The sequence below is a fragment of the Maniola hyperantus genome, chromosome 12 (genome assembly GCF_902806685.2).
Source record: "Maniola hyperantus chromosome 12, iAphHyp1.2, whole genome shotgun sequence".
NCBI classification, from domain to species: domain Eukaryota; kingdom Metazoa; phylum Arthropoda; class Insecta; order Lepidoptera; family Nymphalidae; genus Maniola; species Maniola hyperantus.
In genome coordinates, this window is record NC_048547.1 from 3,995,394 (window position 1) to 4,011,984 (window position 16,591).

At 38.0% G+C, this 16,591-nt stretch overlaps 2 protein-coding genes and 1 long non-coding RNA gene across 3 annotated transcripts in view; 1 reads left to right on the plus strand and 2 right to left on the minus strand.

The window, feature by feature from the left end:
- The window catches only part of LOC138403101 (uncharacterized), a 110,415-nt gene that overhangs the window by 77,741 nt on the left and 16,083 nt on the right, over positions 1 to 16,591 (minus strand). The window lies entirely within an intron of this gene.
- On the minus strand, positions 646 to 10,946 carry LOC117987214 (myb-like protein X). The gene is made up of 10 exons (XM_069502251.1): positions 10,837 to 10,946; positions 10,101 to 10,289; positions 9,445 to 9,606; positions 7,361 to 7,630; positions 6,885 to 7,113; positions 6,216 to 6,363; positions 5,313 to 5,472; positions 3,821 to 4,019; positions 2,749 to 3,465; positions 646 to 2,368 (listed from the first exon to the last, which is right to left on the minus strand). Exons 2-10 carry the CDS (start codon positions 10,287 to 10,289, stop codon positions 759 to 761), a joined length of 3,684 nt encoding a protein of 1,227 aa, XP_069358352.1. The 5' UTR covers positions 10,837 to 10,946; the 3' UTR covers positions 646 to 758.
- Uba3 (Ubiquitin-like activating enzyme 3) lies at positions 11,206 to 16,516 on the plus strand. Its single transcript, XM_034973787.2, has 6 exons — positions 11,206 to 11,840; positions 12,086 to 12,246; positions 12,999 to 13,167; positions 14,346 to 14,595; positions 15,216 to 15,435; positions 15,967 to 16,516. The coding sequence occupies exons 1-6, from the start codon at positions 11,503 to 11,505 to the stop codon at positions 16,182 to 16,184; spliced, it is 1,356 nt and encodes a 451-aa protein (XP_034829678.1). The 5' UTR covers positions 11,206 to 11,502; the 3' UTR covers positions 16,185 to 16,516.

The window sequence follows — 16,591 nt, forward strand, 5'->3', positions numbered from 1 at the left end:
AGACGATGCCCGCGACTTCGTACGCGTGGGTTTAGGTTTTTAAAAATCCCTTGGGAACTCTTTGATTTTCTGGGATAAAAAGTAGCCTATCTGCCGCACTCAGAGACGCTTAATCGTTACTTAAGTTTAGTTAAAACGAGACAGCTATATCTCTCACATAAATCTGTCTCGATTTAACTGAATCTTAAGCAGTGGCGGATTTGCCCTAAGGCCCAGTAGGCCCGGGCCTAGGGCGGCTAGATATTAGAGGCGGCCAATCATGACAAAAATCACTTTTTTTTAGTAACAAAAAAAATTGCGCCTGCTGCGCTCGAGCTCCTATTTGTCATTGGATTGTATTTTACTGACAAATCAAAAGGTAAATTTTTAATCCCCCCCCCCCTCTCAACTCATGGCTACGACCATGATTAATGGGTGTTGAGAAAGGGGCGGCTGGTACTTACGAAATCCTGGGGCCTAGGGCGGCCAAGACTGAAAATCCGCCACTGATCTTAAGTAATGATTAGCGACTCTGAGTACGGGGGTTAGTCACTCAAAACCAACAAACACACACTTTCGAATTTATAATAGGGGTAGTGATTTAATCTCAAACAGAAAATTGTGGTGACAACTTTAAGTAATTTTAGATTGAAAAAATGATAACACTTTAGGTATATTAAATTTTAATTTCTAAAGAAATGTTAACAACTGTACAAAAAGAAACTTAAAATATCTTTATAATTATGGCAAAGAAATATGGTTACTTTGCAAAAGCTCTTTTAGCTGTCTTGGCTAACAATTTTATTTGTCTCCACTAACACTTCATTGATTTCATTAATAGTTTCACTAGTAACATGATCAGATTCAGAGTTCATTTGATCCTTCTGAGCAAGTTTTTGTTCAGTACCATTTTCTATTATGTTATCACCTATACTTTCTAAAGGTTTTTCATCACTGTTAAGTGTTTTCTCATCACTTTTAGGTGTTGTTTCACTATCGTCAATTGCTTTTTTATCGCTGTCAAGTGTTTTTTCGTTGTTATTAAGTATATTTTCATCACAAATAGGTGTTTGCTCTGTAACAACCTTTCCGGATTTTTCATTTTCTGCTATAGATGGTGAATCAGTTGTCGCCGGCAATATTCTATCATTTACAATACTGGTCGATACTGGCCTAGTTAGTCCGCGATCAACTTGAGGTACCTTAACAACTACAATTTGATCTGACTTTTTTTTTTGATCCTTGGCACTACTTTTGCTTGGATCTTTTAATTTAATAGTTTGAAACTTGAGAGGTGCATTTAAATTTTGGATACCATCTGCATTTCTGTTAATAGGCTTGATTACTAGTATTTTAGTTTTCATACCAGCTTTAGTAAAATTAGTTATATTTCTCTTTATTATGGGATTCTTCATAACTTCTAAGCTCTGTCGGCCTAATTTTATAGGAACTTTGCATATATTTGGTTTAGTGGTGTCTGAATTAGATTCTGGTTTAGAGAGCGATAAAAGCTTTTCACTCACTTTTTCCGTCTCCGTTACCAACCTTGTGTTAGTTTCATCATTTTTCAACTTTAACTTTTTTTCATCATCTAAACTTTGTCTTAACTTTTTTTCATCCTCTGAAATCGAAACTGATTTACTAAAATCATTTAAAATTGTATCATCTGTTTTAACTTTATTATTGTCTTTGGGCTTTTCAATTACATTTGTAATTGGTTGTGTGGAAGTTTCACATTTCTCTGGTTCAGGTTCACTTTCTGGGTTATTATTAAGAGTTAGATCTGTAAGATTACGTGTCAAGCTGGAAGAAGGCTCATAAATTTTTCCGAGATTAGAAGTATTTTTAATTTCTTCAGTTTCAACTTTCTTAGGTGAAATTTTGTCTGTTCTCGCAATTCTGGGTATCATCGGTCTCGCGAAAATACTTGATATTCGCGACTCCTTTGACGTTTTGAATACTGGAAAACTGGCAGTTTTCATGTGGCCTTGAGCGTTTTCTACCGACTTTCTAGATAATGTTGTCATTGCACCACAGCAGTCTTTATTGATAATATCGTAATTGTTCAGTAGTTCCTGCTGTGCTTTCTTTTTAGTTTGAATCACTTTAGTACTGTTTGCATTCGTAGATTGTGAATCTCTATAACCCTGTGCTTCCATTTTTAACAAATTAGATAAATCATATTCAAAGTCTGCGTTTTTGGGCGTAGTTCTTTTACGGACAGGTCTCCGGGACGCTACCGAGGAAGTGGTTTCAATGTTTTGACGCTTAGAACTTTTTTCTTCAACATCATCTAAATCTGAAGAATTTTCTTCAAATATTTTACTATTAAGATTCGTATCATTTTCTCCAAGTAAAATATTATCATCTTCTTTCTGGTTGTTGTCATCTGAAAAATAAAAATAGTATGAGAAAAGAATTTTAACTTTAACATATTTTACAATATTTACTCTTTTATAACCTATACATTATCCATACTTAAAACCATTATGCGAAAGTCTGCTACCTTTCCGTGGCCCACCCGTACAACCAATTTTGACGAAATTTTGTTCAAAGATAGGTTGCATCCCGGGGAAAGACACTACTTTTTATCCTGGAAAATCAAGAGTTCCCACGGGATTTATAGTAACCGAAACTTACGGAGACGAAGTAGCGGGCATCACCTAGTAACTTATAACATGAGAAGAGTATATTTAAAATAAAATGCAGAACTCTTTTCAATAATTCAAAATGCCGTTATAATCTAAATACCATCTCTAATGCACCTACCTGTAACTAAAGCCTCCCTTTTCTTCTTTGCATTACTTCTGTAAATGTTGCTCTTCCGTTTCCTGGAGCCCGTTTCCGGCCTCGTGCTGCTGCTGCTGCTGTCGTCGGACAAGCGGCTGGAGTCGCTGGAGCATCTGCTCGGTCGCCGCGAGTTTGGACTAGTCTCGTTCGCTTCATTCGGCTCATCGACAGATTCCGATAATTCCAAAGCTTCCGTTCCATCGATAGCTTTCACAGTGCTATAGTAGAACTCAGTGTTGCCTTTGAGTTTGTGAACAACTTTAACATGTTCCGGCAGTTTGTCGAAACTAAAATGTTTGAAGTTGCAGAGCTTACACGCGTAACGGACCCATTTGTAATGGCCGGACATGTGGTCTAAAAAGTCGCTAAATTTGTCGTGTTTGAGATTGCATTTTTTACATAGAAGCTTGAATAAATCGACATCCGATTGGATTTTTTGCCTAAAGGCATTCAAGTTGTTCTTTTCTATCTGCTGAGCGAACGGAAGTTTGTTGATCATTGAGGTGTCGTAGATTTTGGGCTTGTTTTGTATGACAGGCTCATCTGTGTCCATTTCAACGGTTTGTTGTTTGTCATCCGGAGCGGGCAGTTCTGCTTCTGGGGGTTCTTCGTCATCTTTATCATTATCTTCCTTCACATCCTTGTCTTCTTGTACTTTTTCCGCCATTTGTACGTCTTCAGTATTCGACTTAGTATCTGCAAGATAATTGATAGTTTCAAATTGATATGTGATTTGGAATAGATATGTAAAGTCGATACTATGAAATCTATAGCTAGGATTTGACTGTATTGCACTACCGACTTTTATTTCACATAGTTTTTGATAGGGATTCTGACTGTTGTCGTGCAGAAAGTCTATATCGAATTTAGTTTTTGGAAACTAATAAAATACGATAAAGTCAGTGGAACCAGACTAATAAGTCTAAGGACTAATTGAAAGTGCAAACATGCCATAATTGTTGAGGAGTATCGAAAAACAATTTTACAATATTTTAGCGTTCATGAATACTTCTAGCGCTATCTATCGGCAGTTCTCATCAAGAGCAGTCACCTGTAGGCATGTGGGCGCTGAGGTAGGGGTTGTTGGGCTCCTTGTTGTAGTCCTTGCGGATCTGAATCTGGATGCGGCGGCGGTGGCGGCGCGCGCACGTGTGGGCGTGCGCGGCCAGCGCGGCGCGGCGCTCGAAGGTGCGGCCGCAGCCGCCGCAGCGCCGGCCTTCGCCCTCGCCGTCCAGCTCCTCCAGCCACGCCTGTCACCCACCGACCACACATCACGAATCACGTAAACACCCATTCATTACTATCTTGATCTGCGAGGTAATTCGCGAACTCAGTGATCCACACTATACCCTATCCGTGGAAAGAAATTAGTATAGCGCTCTCTCTGTTACATAATCCCATACAAATGATAGAGCCAAAAATCTCAGTGGGCGTTAACCATTTTGAGTCGTCAACCACTGACAAATGAAACTAGTATGTTTTTTAATTGAATTTCGAAATGAAATTCGATTTTCGAATTAAAAATATTTTGAAAACATTTTCGAATTGAATTGCGAATGTTTATTAATTAAAAACATGTTTGTGATTGGTTGGTGTCTCAAAATGGTTAACGTCCACTGAGATTTTTGGCTCTATCATTTGTATGGCATTACGTAACAGAGAGAGCGCTATACTATAACTTTTTCCCGCGGATGGGGTGTTAACACATGAATCCATAGTCAAAATAGGGGCTTCTTTCATAATAGTCATATTCAACCTTAATGCATTGCATAACGGTTGAATATGACGCATGTCGCCTGAATGGTCCCAAGTACTTTTGAATCGTCAAATGCATCCTACCACTGGTTCGGAATGCCTTTTTTATAATTAGCTAGATGGTATTTCTGAAAATCCTAGTGGGGGGTCTAGAAAACAGGTAAAATGTACACATAAAATCCCAATTTCATTTCAGTTAATCAATTTCTTCTTTTACATATAAAGATATTCTTAATAATGTTCTTTCTGACCGAATTTCAGCCACGGCAGCTAATATCAACGGAGACTAGGTAACTACACAGAAGATTGACATAGTGTAAGCTGGAACGTACCTACGCTACGCAAACACAGATGGACCAGATTATATTCCTCGGTGAGATGGGGCGCTTCTTCTTCTCATAGGCGGACGGGTTGTTCATGCGGAACGAGCCTGGATCGACTCCCGCAGCCTGCCGATCTGAGCGACAGGGTTACCTGATTCTCCTTATAGAGCCTCTCTTCCTCAGTGAGAGGGGGCGCGGGCGCGGCTTTGGGCGCCGTCTTCCTCTTCTCGTAGAAGGCGGGCGGGTTGTTCATGCGGAACGAGCCTGGATCGACTCCCGCAGCCTGCGGATCTGAGCTACAGGGTTACCTGATTCTCCTTATAGAGCCTCTCTTCCTCAGTAAGAGGGGGCGCGGGCGCGGCTTTGGGCGCCGTCTTCCTCTTCTCGTAGAAGGCGGGCGGGTTGTTCATGCGGAACGAGCCTGGATCGACTCCCGCAGCCTGCGGATCTGAGCTACAGGGTTACCTGATTCTCCTTATAGAGCCTCTCTTCCTCAGTAAGAGGGGGCGCGGGCGCGGCTTTGGGCGCCGTCTTCCTCTTCTCGTAGAAGGCGGGCGGGTTGTTCATGCGGAACGCCTTCGCTTGTATCGACTCGCGCAGCCTGCGGATCTGAGCTGCAGTTTTTCTATAAACAAATAATTGTTCTCATGACCAAATGTCAATCACAGCAGCCAATCTCAACGGAGAACCAACTATACAAGACATGCACAAGTGAGCTAACACAGCATTCTTTTACAATCTACTATGCAGAATATCACTTCGAACTATTAGAATTATTATGCTGTGGATACCAAAGTATCCAAGACAGAAAAAATAAGCATTCTGCTTAGATATTTTAGAAACTCTTGATAAGCTGGATTTTAGTATGAACCTACTTATATAAGTTATCCTACTATAGAACAACAATGTTATTATTATAGTGATAAGGTCCTCCTTTGTATTTAAGCCTATCCTGTATTGTTTAGGGTTCTGTACCTCAGAAAGAAAAAACCGGCCAAGTGCAAGTCAGGTTCGCGCAACGAGGGTTAGCTAAAGAAGCTTTCTTTCACATTAGAGCAAATCATTCCTAAGCTTATTGTCATTCAAATAAGCTTTTACGTTGTGATAGGATTATCTTAACAAGACTTTACCTATGGACTTTGAAGAGATGACGATAGACACTCCAAGATGTCGAGAATGTTTCCAAGCAGTCCGGGCAAGGGTACACCAAACGGTTCTCCAAGTGTTTGTACTTTATGTGGAACTTTACCTATGGACTTTGAAGAGATGACGATAGACACTCCAAGATGTCGAGAATGTTTCCAAGCAGTCCGGGCAGGGGTACACCAAACGGTTCTCCAAGTGTTTGTACTTTATGTGGAACTTTACCTATGGACTTTGAAGAGATGACGATAGACACTCCAAGAAGTCGAGAATGTTTCCAAGCAGTCCGGGCAAGGGTACACCAAACGGTTCTCCAAGTGTTTGTACTTTATGTGGAACTTTAACGTCTTCTGAGTCGAGAACTGTAGGTCACCTGTGAAAGAATAGGCAATCATGTATGATGTAAAATATCTCTATACACTGGTTTATCTGTTTCTAAGATAATGGTTTCTTACGTAACAAAAACTCTAGTAGGTACCCTTATTATAAATGCGAAAGTGAGTTTGTTTGTTGGTTTGTCCTTCAATCACGTCGCAACAGTGCAACGGATTGACGTGATTTTTTGCGTGGGTATAGATAAAGACCTGGAGAATGACATAGGCTACTTTTTACGCCGGAAAAATCAAAGAGTTTTTACTAGGTGAAATGGGGATTTTTTTTTTTTTTTTTTAAAAGATCATTAGCCATGTTAAATGACTAATATTCCCCTTTTTCCTCTCCAACTAAGCGTGAAGCTTGTGCTAGGAGTAGGTACGACAATAGTGCAACGGGCGGGGTTTGAACCGTCGACCTTTCGGTTTCCACTCCTTTACCAGTTGAGCTATTGAGGCTCTTGAAAGTTATGTAGTCCACGCGGACGAAGTCGCGAGCATAAGCTAGTGTAGGTATACGTACAGATTTTGCATTTCAGTATATCAGACTCCTCATTATCGTCGTCGTCGCTGATTTGTATGACGTTATCAGTGTTGAGTGTCGCACTGTCAGTTGCCTTGTCAATGTCTCTGTTCCCTTCAGTTGCCTTGTGCTTGTCACTGCTCACTGTGTCACTACTCTGCACTTTGAACGATCCATCGCTTTGCAGCACTGCATTTTCTTGAGACAAAATATCATTTAGTTCTTCCACCTGAAAAAAATAAGTATAAAATAAATATATTTTTTTGAAACAAAGGCTCTTCTTTCCTTTTTTTTGGTAGTTCTTACACTGGAATTCATAGTCAAGATACGGGCTTCTTTAAAGGACCATTCAGACGACATGTGTCATATTTTGCCATCTCGACCTGTCGCGTACTATACCTACCCGTTATCTACAATTGATATGTCGTTAAACCACGAAATAAGCTTAAATTCATTTGTCTTAAAACATTTCTTACCTGTGCTTTCATAGTGTCACTACTAGTATCATCACCCTCAACATTCTGGAATACAGCAACCGAACTCTTCGGAATCTTCTGGAACATCAACTGATTGTTCTCAAGCTCATTCTGCTGCACTCCCTTGTTCTTAGTGATCTTCTCTATGATGGAGGTTAGGTCTTTCATGATAGGTATACGTGAATCATCCTCGTCTTCTACATCAATTTGTTCACGCAATGACTCTTGATAACTCTCTTCTAGTTTTTTGATTTTTAATACTTCCTTGAACTGTAACGATTTATTTAAAGTACTAGCTGATGCCCGCGACTTCGTCCGCGTGGATTTACGTTTTTCAAAATCCCGCGGGAACTCTTTGATTTTTCGGGATCAAAAGTAGCCTATGTGTTAATTCGGGGTATAATCTATCTCCATTCCAAATTTCAGCCAAATCCGTCCAGTAGTTTTGCGTGATTGAGTAACAAACATCCAAACATCCACACTTTCACATTTATAATATTAGTAGGATTAGTAGGATGATTTAAGCTTCCGGCCTTGTTGCGAAGCTGAGGCGCCATCTCGTGTGACAAAATTCGATACAAACTATGGCCGTGATAGTAGGTACCTATCGCCACAGTTCACGACAGTTAGGGTACATCTAACAAACTCTGTTTCTAGAGAGCAGTCTCTGTTCTCGATGTAACTGGCAGGCGTCAAATCACTACCCATATAATAAATGCGAAAGTGTGTTTGTTTGTTGGTTTGTCCTTCAATCACGTCACAACGGATCGACGTGATTAATGCACGGATATAGTTCAAGAGTATATAATTATATATAAGACCTGGAGAATGACACTGAGTTTGTTGTGGGCTCTTCTCAGACCTGGGCGCGTTTGGAACCCTCGTAGCTTTAGTTTTAAGTTTGCGTTATAATTATCACAACTATATCTTACAAATCTAACACCATACCAGACCATCAATAAGCGTAATTTATTACCTATTTTGAATAAATCATTTGACTTTGACTTGACATTTTATCCCGGAAAATCAAAGAGTCCCCATGGGATTTAAAAACCTAAATCCACGCGGACTAAGTCGCGGGCATCAGCTAGTGTTAGTATATTTGACGCAGATAGCCCTAGGTAGCAGGTAGGCATGGCGTTACACAGATCCCTTTTCTCGAGCGTCACGCTTCACTTGATACCTACATATTTATTATCATTTTTCGCTACCCCTATTCTAAAAGCGAAACTGTATCAGTTTGTGGCTGTAGTGGTTTGTCCTTCAATCATTTGCAACGGAGCAACAGATTGTCATGATTTATTGTATGGATATAGTTAAAAACCTAAAGAGTGACATAGGTTACTTTATATCTTGAGTTCCCATGGGATTCCCAAGTCGCAGACATCAGGTAGTCAAATATAATCAATAAAGCACCAATATCATCGTAAGTATTGACCCAAATCACTTTTTCAAATCTAAAATACCTACTTAAGTAATTAAGAGAAATAATTATCAAAATCAAAATATTTGCTCACTTAAAAGACTAATATTTTAATTTCTCAAATTATAATAACTAAAACATGACTTACTAAGGACACTTTTTTAAATTCAGATACAATTTAGCCCTTGACTGCAATCTCACGTGGTGGTAAGTGATAAGGCAGTCTAAGATGGAAGCCAGCTAACCTAATTAATTACCATCTTTGCCAATCCGCACTTGGCCAGCGTGGTGGACTATGGCCTAAGCCCTTCTCATTCTGAGAGGAGACCTGTCAGTAGTGAGCCAGCTATGGGTTGATCATGATGATACTATTCATTGCAAACTAATGTTGCAAAGTAGCTGTGTCATTTCTTCAAGATTGTGTTCACTATGGGCAGGAACGGATAAAGCATATGAACAGCTAAATTGATGGTTAGGCATAGAAATCTAGATTTCAATTACTAAAGTTCATAAAGTAGGTATATTATAACTCACACTCTACTACTATTTCGGATTAATATCTTTAACACCTAAAGCAAACCATATAAATTTAACCCATCTCTGACTTAAGTTATCTTAAAAATTAACCTATAAGATGAAACATGTAAAAATCAATACTCACAACAGAGGTTTCTTTCACAAAATGTCCGTGCACTGAGGAATTGAACTTCTCTTTACAGTAAACCCTTTTGTGAGATAAGAAGTTGGCCAAACTTCTAAACATATTACGGCACACCTTACATTCATACAGCAAGTCACATTCATCACTCAGCAAACCTTTGAGCTGAAAATTGGTATGGTATTTAAAATGTAGCACAAAAACTATTTAATTTATCAAGAAAGGTAAATATAATTTTTTGAAAAATGCTAAGCCCATTTTGATGAAACTAAAAATTCATTATTAAATTGATGAAAATAGGTTGCACCTACTAAAGTAAGGAAATTAATGTTCAAATAACATAATTTTATTTTAAAATAAAACAGGTAATTTAATTGCCCTAAAATGTATACCTACCTACCTATGTTTAAAATCAGTCATACATGTAGGTAGGTAGATACCTAACAAAATAGCAATTATTTCAGTTTACACAATAAATTAATAGTAAGTAATTTAAATTCACCTGTACCTACCTAAACATGCATTAAAAAACGTAAGATAAGAAAAACCTTACAAAGTTCACAGTAAAAGAATAGGTAGGCACTTAGGTAGGTAGGTAGGTATATGATTAAGTAGGTTCCTATTAAAATCTTAAAAGCTTGTTAATTTGTATCACTTACTTCTTCAGTAGCCAGATCAAAAATCTTTCTTGCCTGTGCAAATCCAGTTATACTAGTTAGTATAGGTTTCCTTAGTAAGGAAAAGTCAACATCCTCAGATTCTTCCATGGCTGAATCAGTATTTCTACTTGATTTGCTCTTTTCATCTTTCTTTTTTGTGTTTATTTTATTACCAGCCATTTTTGACATCTACAAACCATTAAATTGTTACAAAACTACGATTGATTGCCTCACACCCACACAAATTAATTACACACAGATTGACAGATAATATTATGTGACACTACAAAGTATCTGTATCTATAAATATGTATAAGTACGAAATATTCCTTTAGTTTGCACATTTTTAAGGTGCGTATTAGGATTTGCGTTGGAATACGGTAATACACACGAATCACGATACGGTGATACGAAGTGGCACAGTTTCGAATAACACCGACCATCCAAGGCAACTCAAAAGACCTATGTATTGTTATCTAATCACCATGAAAAGTCTCGCGATTTGTTCATATTAAAAGTCGAACCTCCTAACGCTTTATATTATGACGAACTTAACAAATCCTGATCAAGCATGGTTTTATATCACGAGGATAGGTACCTACCAAGATGTTCACAGTCTGTCAGTCTCTCCCTCAAATTTCAACGATAACGTTAATTTTAGCTCAACACAAATATAACGATCTTGCTTATTATTTATAGCCGAAAACTAAGCAACAATTTAAATGTTCAGACTTACTAGAAATTCTTAAAAACCGCAAACTTGAAAATCCTTGTGCTACGACAAATGCACCACCATTACGCCATTTTAACAAATGAATAGGTAGGTACGACGATTCTATTCTAGCCAGTCTAGCTCACTTTTATATTTTGAGCAATTATATATTTATACATAATTATTTTGCAGGATGTATATCAATAATTTAAATTAATATTTTTCAAAAGAAACAAATAATCTAAAATATTATTTTATTTAAAAACAAATAGTGCTTTTTTCTAAACTAAACTATATTTTTAAACGTTTTAAGATGACATCATATGTAAAAAGTACCTACCTACTCTGTGGATGACATTTTTATTAATTTTGACATTTCTTCATGTTCATGATATAGGTATTATTGGTCTGTGTTCATGATTTCAAAATTTCAACCTTGAACATGATTTCAAGTCTTGTTTTTTTGTGCAACTTCTTCAAAGTTCAAACTTCAACAACTTCATGTCAGATGCATCATGCATAGAATAGAGTAGATGTTATAATATTCCTTTCCTTGCTTTGTTGCTTTATCTATATCTAAGCACTCAACAGTCGTCCGGCGCGCGTCCTGGTCCCAGAGAAAAATAAGGTTAAGTTTCAACGAAACAAGTCCTAGTTTAACGACCGGCAAAAAGGCATTGAATTTTAGAAATGGCAGAAGTCGAGACTCCTATGCCCGAGTACCAGCAGAGGCGATGGCATAATATAAGGAAACTCTTAGAACGGTCTGGCCCATTCTGCCACCCAGATTTCGAACCTTCGGCAGAGATATTGGATTTTTTAATGAATAGTTGCAAAGTCCTCATTGTTGGGGCTGGCGGGCTGGGCTGTGAGCTGCTTAAAGACTTAGCTCTGATGGGTTTCAAGAAATTACACGTAGTGGACATGGATACTATAGAACTGTCTAACCTTAATAGGCAGTTCCTTTTCAGGAGGAATGACATTGGACTGTCCAAAGCAAAATGTGCAGTGGAGTTTGTGAATAGGAGGTAAAACATAAAACTTGTATGTAGAGGGAGTTTTATTCGTCTTGGTTAAATAAATAAATTAGCTAGTGTGATGAACTTATATAGGTAATTTTAAACTTAGTGAATGTGTTTTAAATAAAACATTTTTTACATTATCTGCATTATAATCTATTTGGAAGCTTAGTGAATATGTAGAAAAATAAGTGCTGTAACTTTGTTTATAAGTAGGTACTCTATAGAGATAATTCATAAATTCATATTTTTAGGGTCCCTGGCTGTGAGGCAGTAGCTCATCACTGTTCTATCCAAGACCTGGATGAAGGCTTCTACCGGCAGTTTCACATAGTAGTCTGTGGGCTAGACTCCATCGTTGCCAGACGTTGGTTGAATGGCATGCTTATGTCACTGCTGCAGTATAATGATGATAGTAATGTATTATTATACTCCATTTATGCTTACTAATCTTAAAAACAAAAGTCAGGCTATTTGTGTATACCATGTAGAAACTGACCAGGAGTATGGGCTTTAATTAACCTGCCATACCCCTTCCAGTCCAGGTAAGCCTGCTAACATCTTAGACAACATAGAGCCTCGATAGCTCAACAGTTAAAGGAGCAGATTGAAAACAAAGGTTGCTGGTTTAAATGCCACCTGTTGCACTATTGTCGTATCTACTCCTAGCACAAGCTTTACGCTTAATTGGAGGGGAAAGGAGTATATTAGTCAGCAATTAAATTGGCTAATATTCTTTAAAAAAAAAACATCTTCAGTTACCACCAGGTGAGATTGCAACCAAGGACTTACTTGTATAGGATACTTGTATAAAATAAATGTATAAATCTTTTCACTGCCTGTCCAGTTAATTAATTTTGATGAAATTCGGTAGAGATAGCTTGCATTTCGGAGTCGAACTCTGGACTTGAAAGATACCTACATCTATTTCTCAAGTGCATCACAATAGAATGAATAATAGAATGAAAATGAAAACTGAAGTTTTCATTTGAACTCCTAGGTGGGCCAGGCTGCATACTAAAATATTCAAACCCCTTTGTAATGCTGTCACTTTTTGTCAAGAGCATGATTATTATACTGTAAATAAAAAGTCAGTCAGTTTAACTGTCCTCTTGCAAGTGGGAATTAATTACCAAATCACCATTAACAAATCTATTTTTTTTTCAGGAAGCTTGGATCAAAGCAGTGTAATACCGCTAGTGGATGGTGGCACAGAGGGGTTCAAGGGAAACGCGCGGGTTATTCTGCCGGGCATGAGCGCTTGTATTGAATGCACACTAGACTTGTATCCTCCTCAGAAAACCTTCCCTCTTTGCACCATTGCTAATACTCCCAGGTAAACTTTGGTTTTGTAAATCTAAATAGAAAAAGGTGACTGACTGACTGACTGATCTATCAACGCACAGCTCAAGCTACTGGTCGGATCGGGCTGAAATTTGGCATGTAGATAGCTATTATGATGTAGGCATCCTCTAAGAGAGGATTTTTGAAAATTTAACCCATAAGGGGGTGAAATAGGGGTTTGCAATTTGTGTAGTCCACGCGGACGAAGTTGCGAGCATAAGCTAGCCATATGTAATATTTGAACATTTTCTTCTATACTCAGATTTTTAAAACCATCACATGTTGTTTTCTTTTTTAATATTTTTACAATACAATCAGTAGATATACAGTAATTTTACTAGTAAGTAATAATCTGAACAAATCGCAAGCTCCGCCAGAGTTTTGGATGGCTAACAAACTGTGAAAGACACCAACTTGCAATCTATTCAAATGCTTATATTCAATCAAACTGGCTCAATCTGTTTGAAATCATGCCACAATGATGCCACAGGAATTTTTGGTTTTCCTCACAGTATTAGGGCGCCAATCCAGTAAAGAATCTCGCGCGAAATTCTCTTGAGTTTGTCTGCATAGATTTAGTGCTTCTTTGATATTGCAATATATTTAACTAGATGATGCCCGCGACTTCGTCTGTGTGGATTTACGTTTTTTAAAATCCCGTGGGAACTCTTTAATTTTCCCGAATAAAAAGTAGCCTATGTCCTTCCCCGGGGGATATAAGCTAACTCAGTACCAAATTTTATCAAAATCGGTTGAACGGTTGAGCCGTGAAAAGCTAGCAGACAGACAGACAGACACACTTTCTCATCAGTACTCTTATTATAAATGTGAAAGTGTGTTTGTTTGTTGGTTTATTGGTTTGTTGGTTTGTCCTTCAATCACGTCGCAACGGTGCAACGGATTGACGTGATTTTTTACATGGGTATAGATAAAGACCTGGAGAGTGACATAGGCTACTTTTTATCCCGGAAAATCAAAGAGTTCCCACGAGACTTTTAAAAAACCTTATTCCACGCGGACAAAGTCGCGGGCATCAGCTAGTTTATAATATTAGTATGGATATGGATAGGGGCGGTATTCGGCTTTTGTGCCTGATCTTACATACTAATGGCCTAGACTTAGTGGTAGCTTGACGGTTAATTAAACTAACAGGCAATTTCTTTTACGTAGATTGCCAGAACACTGTGTAGAGTATGTCAAGGTATTACAATGGGAGAAAGAGAATCCATGGGGCAGTGGTACGCCGCTGGACGGTGACGACCCTCAACACGTGGCCTGGGTGTATGAGAAAGCACAGGAGAGAGCCATGAAGTATGGCATCACTTCGGTCACATACAGACTGACACAAGGGGTCCTGAAGAATATCATACCGGCAGTCGCTAGCACTAATGCGGCTATAGCAGCTACTTGTGCTACTGAGGTGAGCTACTGTGATGAGTTTGATTTTATCAGAGTCAATCTACTTGAGGAATAAGAACCAATATTTGTACATGATTAGGCCCATTCAGTGGCTAATTCCGTTGTACATAATCTCTAAACTAAACTAAAATAGCACGTCTAAATATATTGCTATCCCTTTCATAATGTTGCTTGCGGAAAAGGATAGCACTAGATGTAGACCTGTTAATTTAGTTTAGTTAAGAGATTGTGTATAAGAGAATCGGCCCCTCAGTTGTATCTCTTAGTTCTAAGTAGGTTAACCTTTCTTAACTATTATCCTCAAATTCTGATATTACAATTAAACAAATTATTATTATCCTGATATTAGCAATTTATCCACATGTCGAGAGTAGTCATTTCTAAGACCCAACCTTCTCTTGTCCCAACACAGCTCACTACAATCTCACTTCTCAATAATTTGGTAGCATGCAATGCGACTCGCGCACTACCTATAATTGTACGTTGATCTTACTGTGCAAGAAACTTTAACGGAAGCCCCAACAATAGCTAAACAATGTATCAGTGTGACCATAAAGGACAGGTAATGAATAGATAGACAAATATAAATTTTTATTATATAAGAATTCTACTTTATTTCAGGTGTTCAAACTTGCATCATCATGCTGCGTAAACATGAATAACTACATGGTACTGAACATGGCGGATGGAGTGTACACATACACGTTCAACGCGGAGCGCCGCGCAGACTGCGTGGCTTGCAGCAACACCACCAGAGTCATGGAGGTCGAACACGACGCCACTCTACAAACCATATACGACAAGCTGTGTGAAGATACTACTTATTTGATGAAGAGACCAGGTCAGTGGCGGGCACTGCAACGGCTAGGCTGTAGGCAGAGAGGGGATTGGAGGTTCAAACTCCCCTCGAAAACCCAGACACAAAAAAATATTTTTAAAAATATACTCATTTTTTAATTTCCCAATTTTTTTATAATATCGAAAACAATGTGGCGGCTTGCGCAAGTCAAAGACTAAAAATTGATTAATACTTGTAGACAAGCCCAGCTGAGATCTATTTTGTAAAAAGGGTACGAGATCTATTTTGTAAAAAGGGTGTGTACGCGTCGTATTGGAATACTTGTTTACATGAATACAAAATGACTTTCTGAGACTAAGCCGTATGAGTAGTATGGGTATGTCTTTCCCCAGGATGGAAACTATCTCTATCTAAATCAGTTAAATAGATGGGCCTTGAAAAGTTAGCGGACAGACACACTTTTGCATTTATAATATTAGTATGGAAGTGAGGATGTCAATTCGTCAGCTACTTAATGAAGAATAATATATTTTCTTGTCTATCTTGACTAAAATTTTATCAATTATTTTCTAGGTATCACTACAGTCATAAACGGCCGCAATAAAACTCTCTACATGGCATCTATAAAGAGCATCGAAGAGAAGACCAGAGACAATTTGAAAAAGAAAATCACAGAATTGGGCTTATACAATGGAGCGGAGATACTGGTTGCGGACGTAACAACTCCTAATACTGTGACGATTAAATTGAAAGTTTCTGAAAGAATTGATGTAGACATGTTATATAAATGAGCAAAATATGAAGTTAAAAGTAAATCAACTGTGTATAAATATGTATAGCTAATATAGGCTGGACGTAATGTGGTTAGTTAAAGTAAGCCCGACTAGTTTCAAACCCATATGGAGTCTGTTTTCACAGGGCTCCCGTGAGTCCAACCGGTATTAGTTATATTTATAATAGATATCACTCTTAATAATATATATAGGATAATTTAAACCCTAAAACTATATAAATTATTATTGGCTATCTACTTGAATATTTCAGTGCAATAGTCTCGCCTAGTATTTAAAAAAATACCTACCCATTTTATAACATATATTTCTGTAAAAAAGGGAAATAAATTGTGAAAAATTACAAAGAACTTTTAATTTGTAAAAAACCCAACTGAAATCAATTATTAGCATGATTTGGGTTGAAG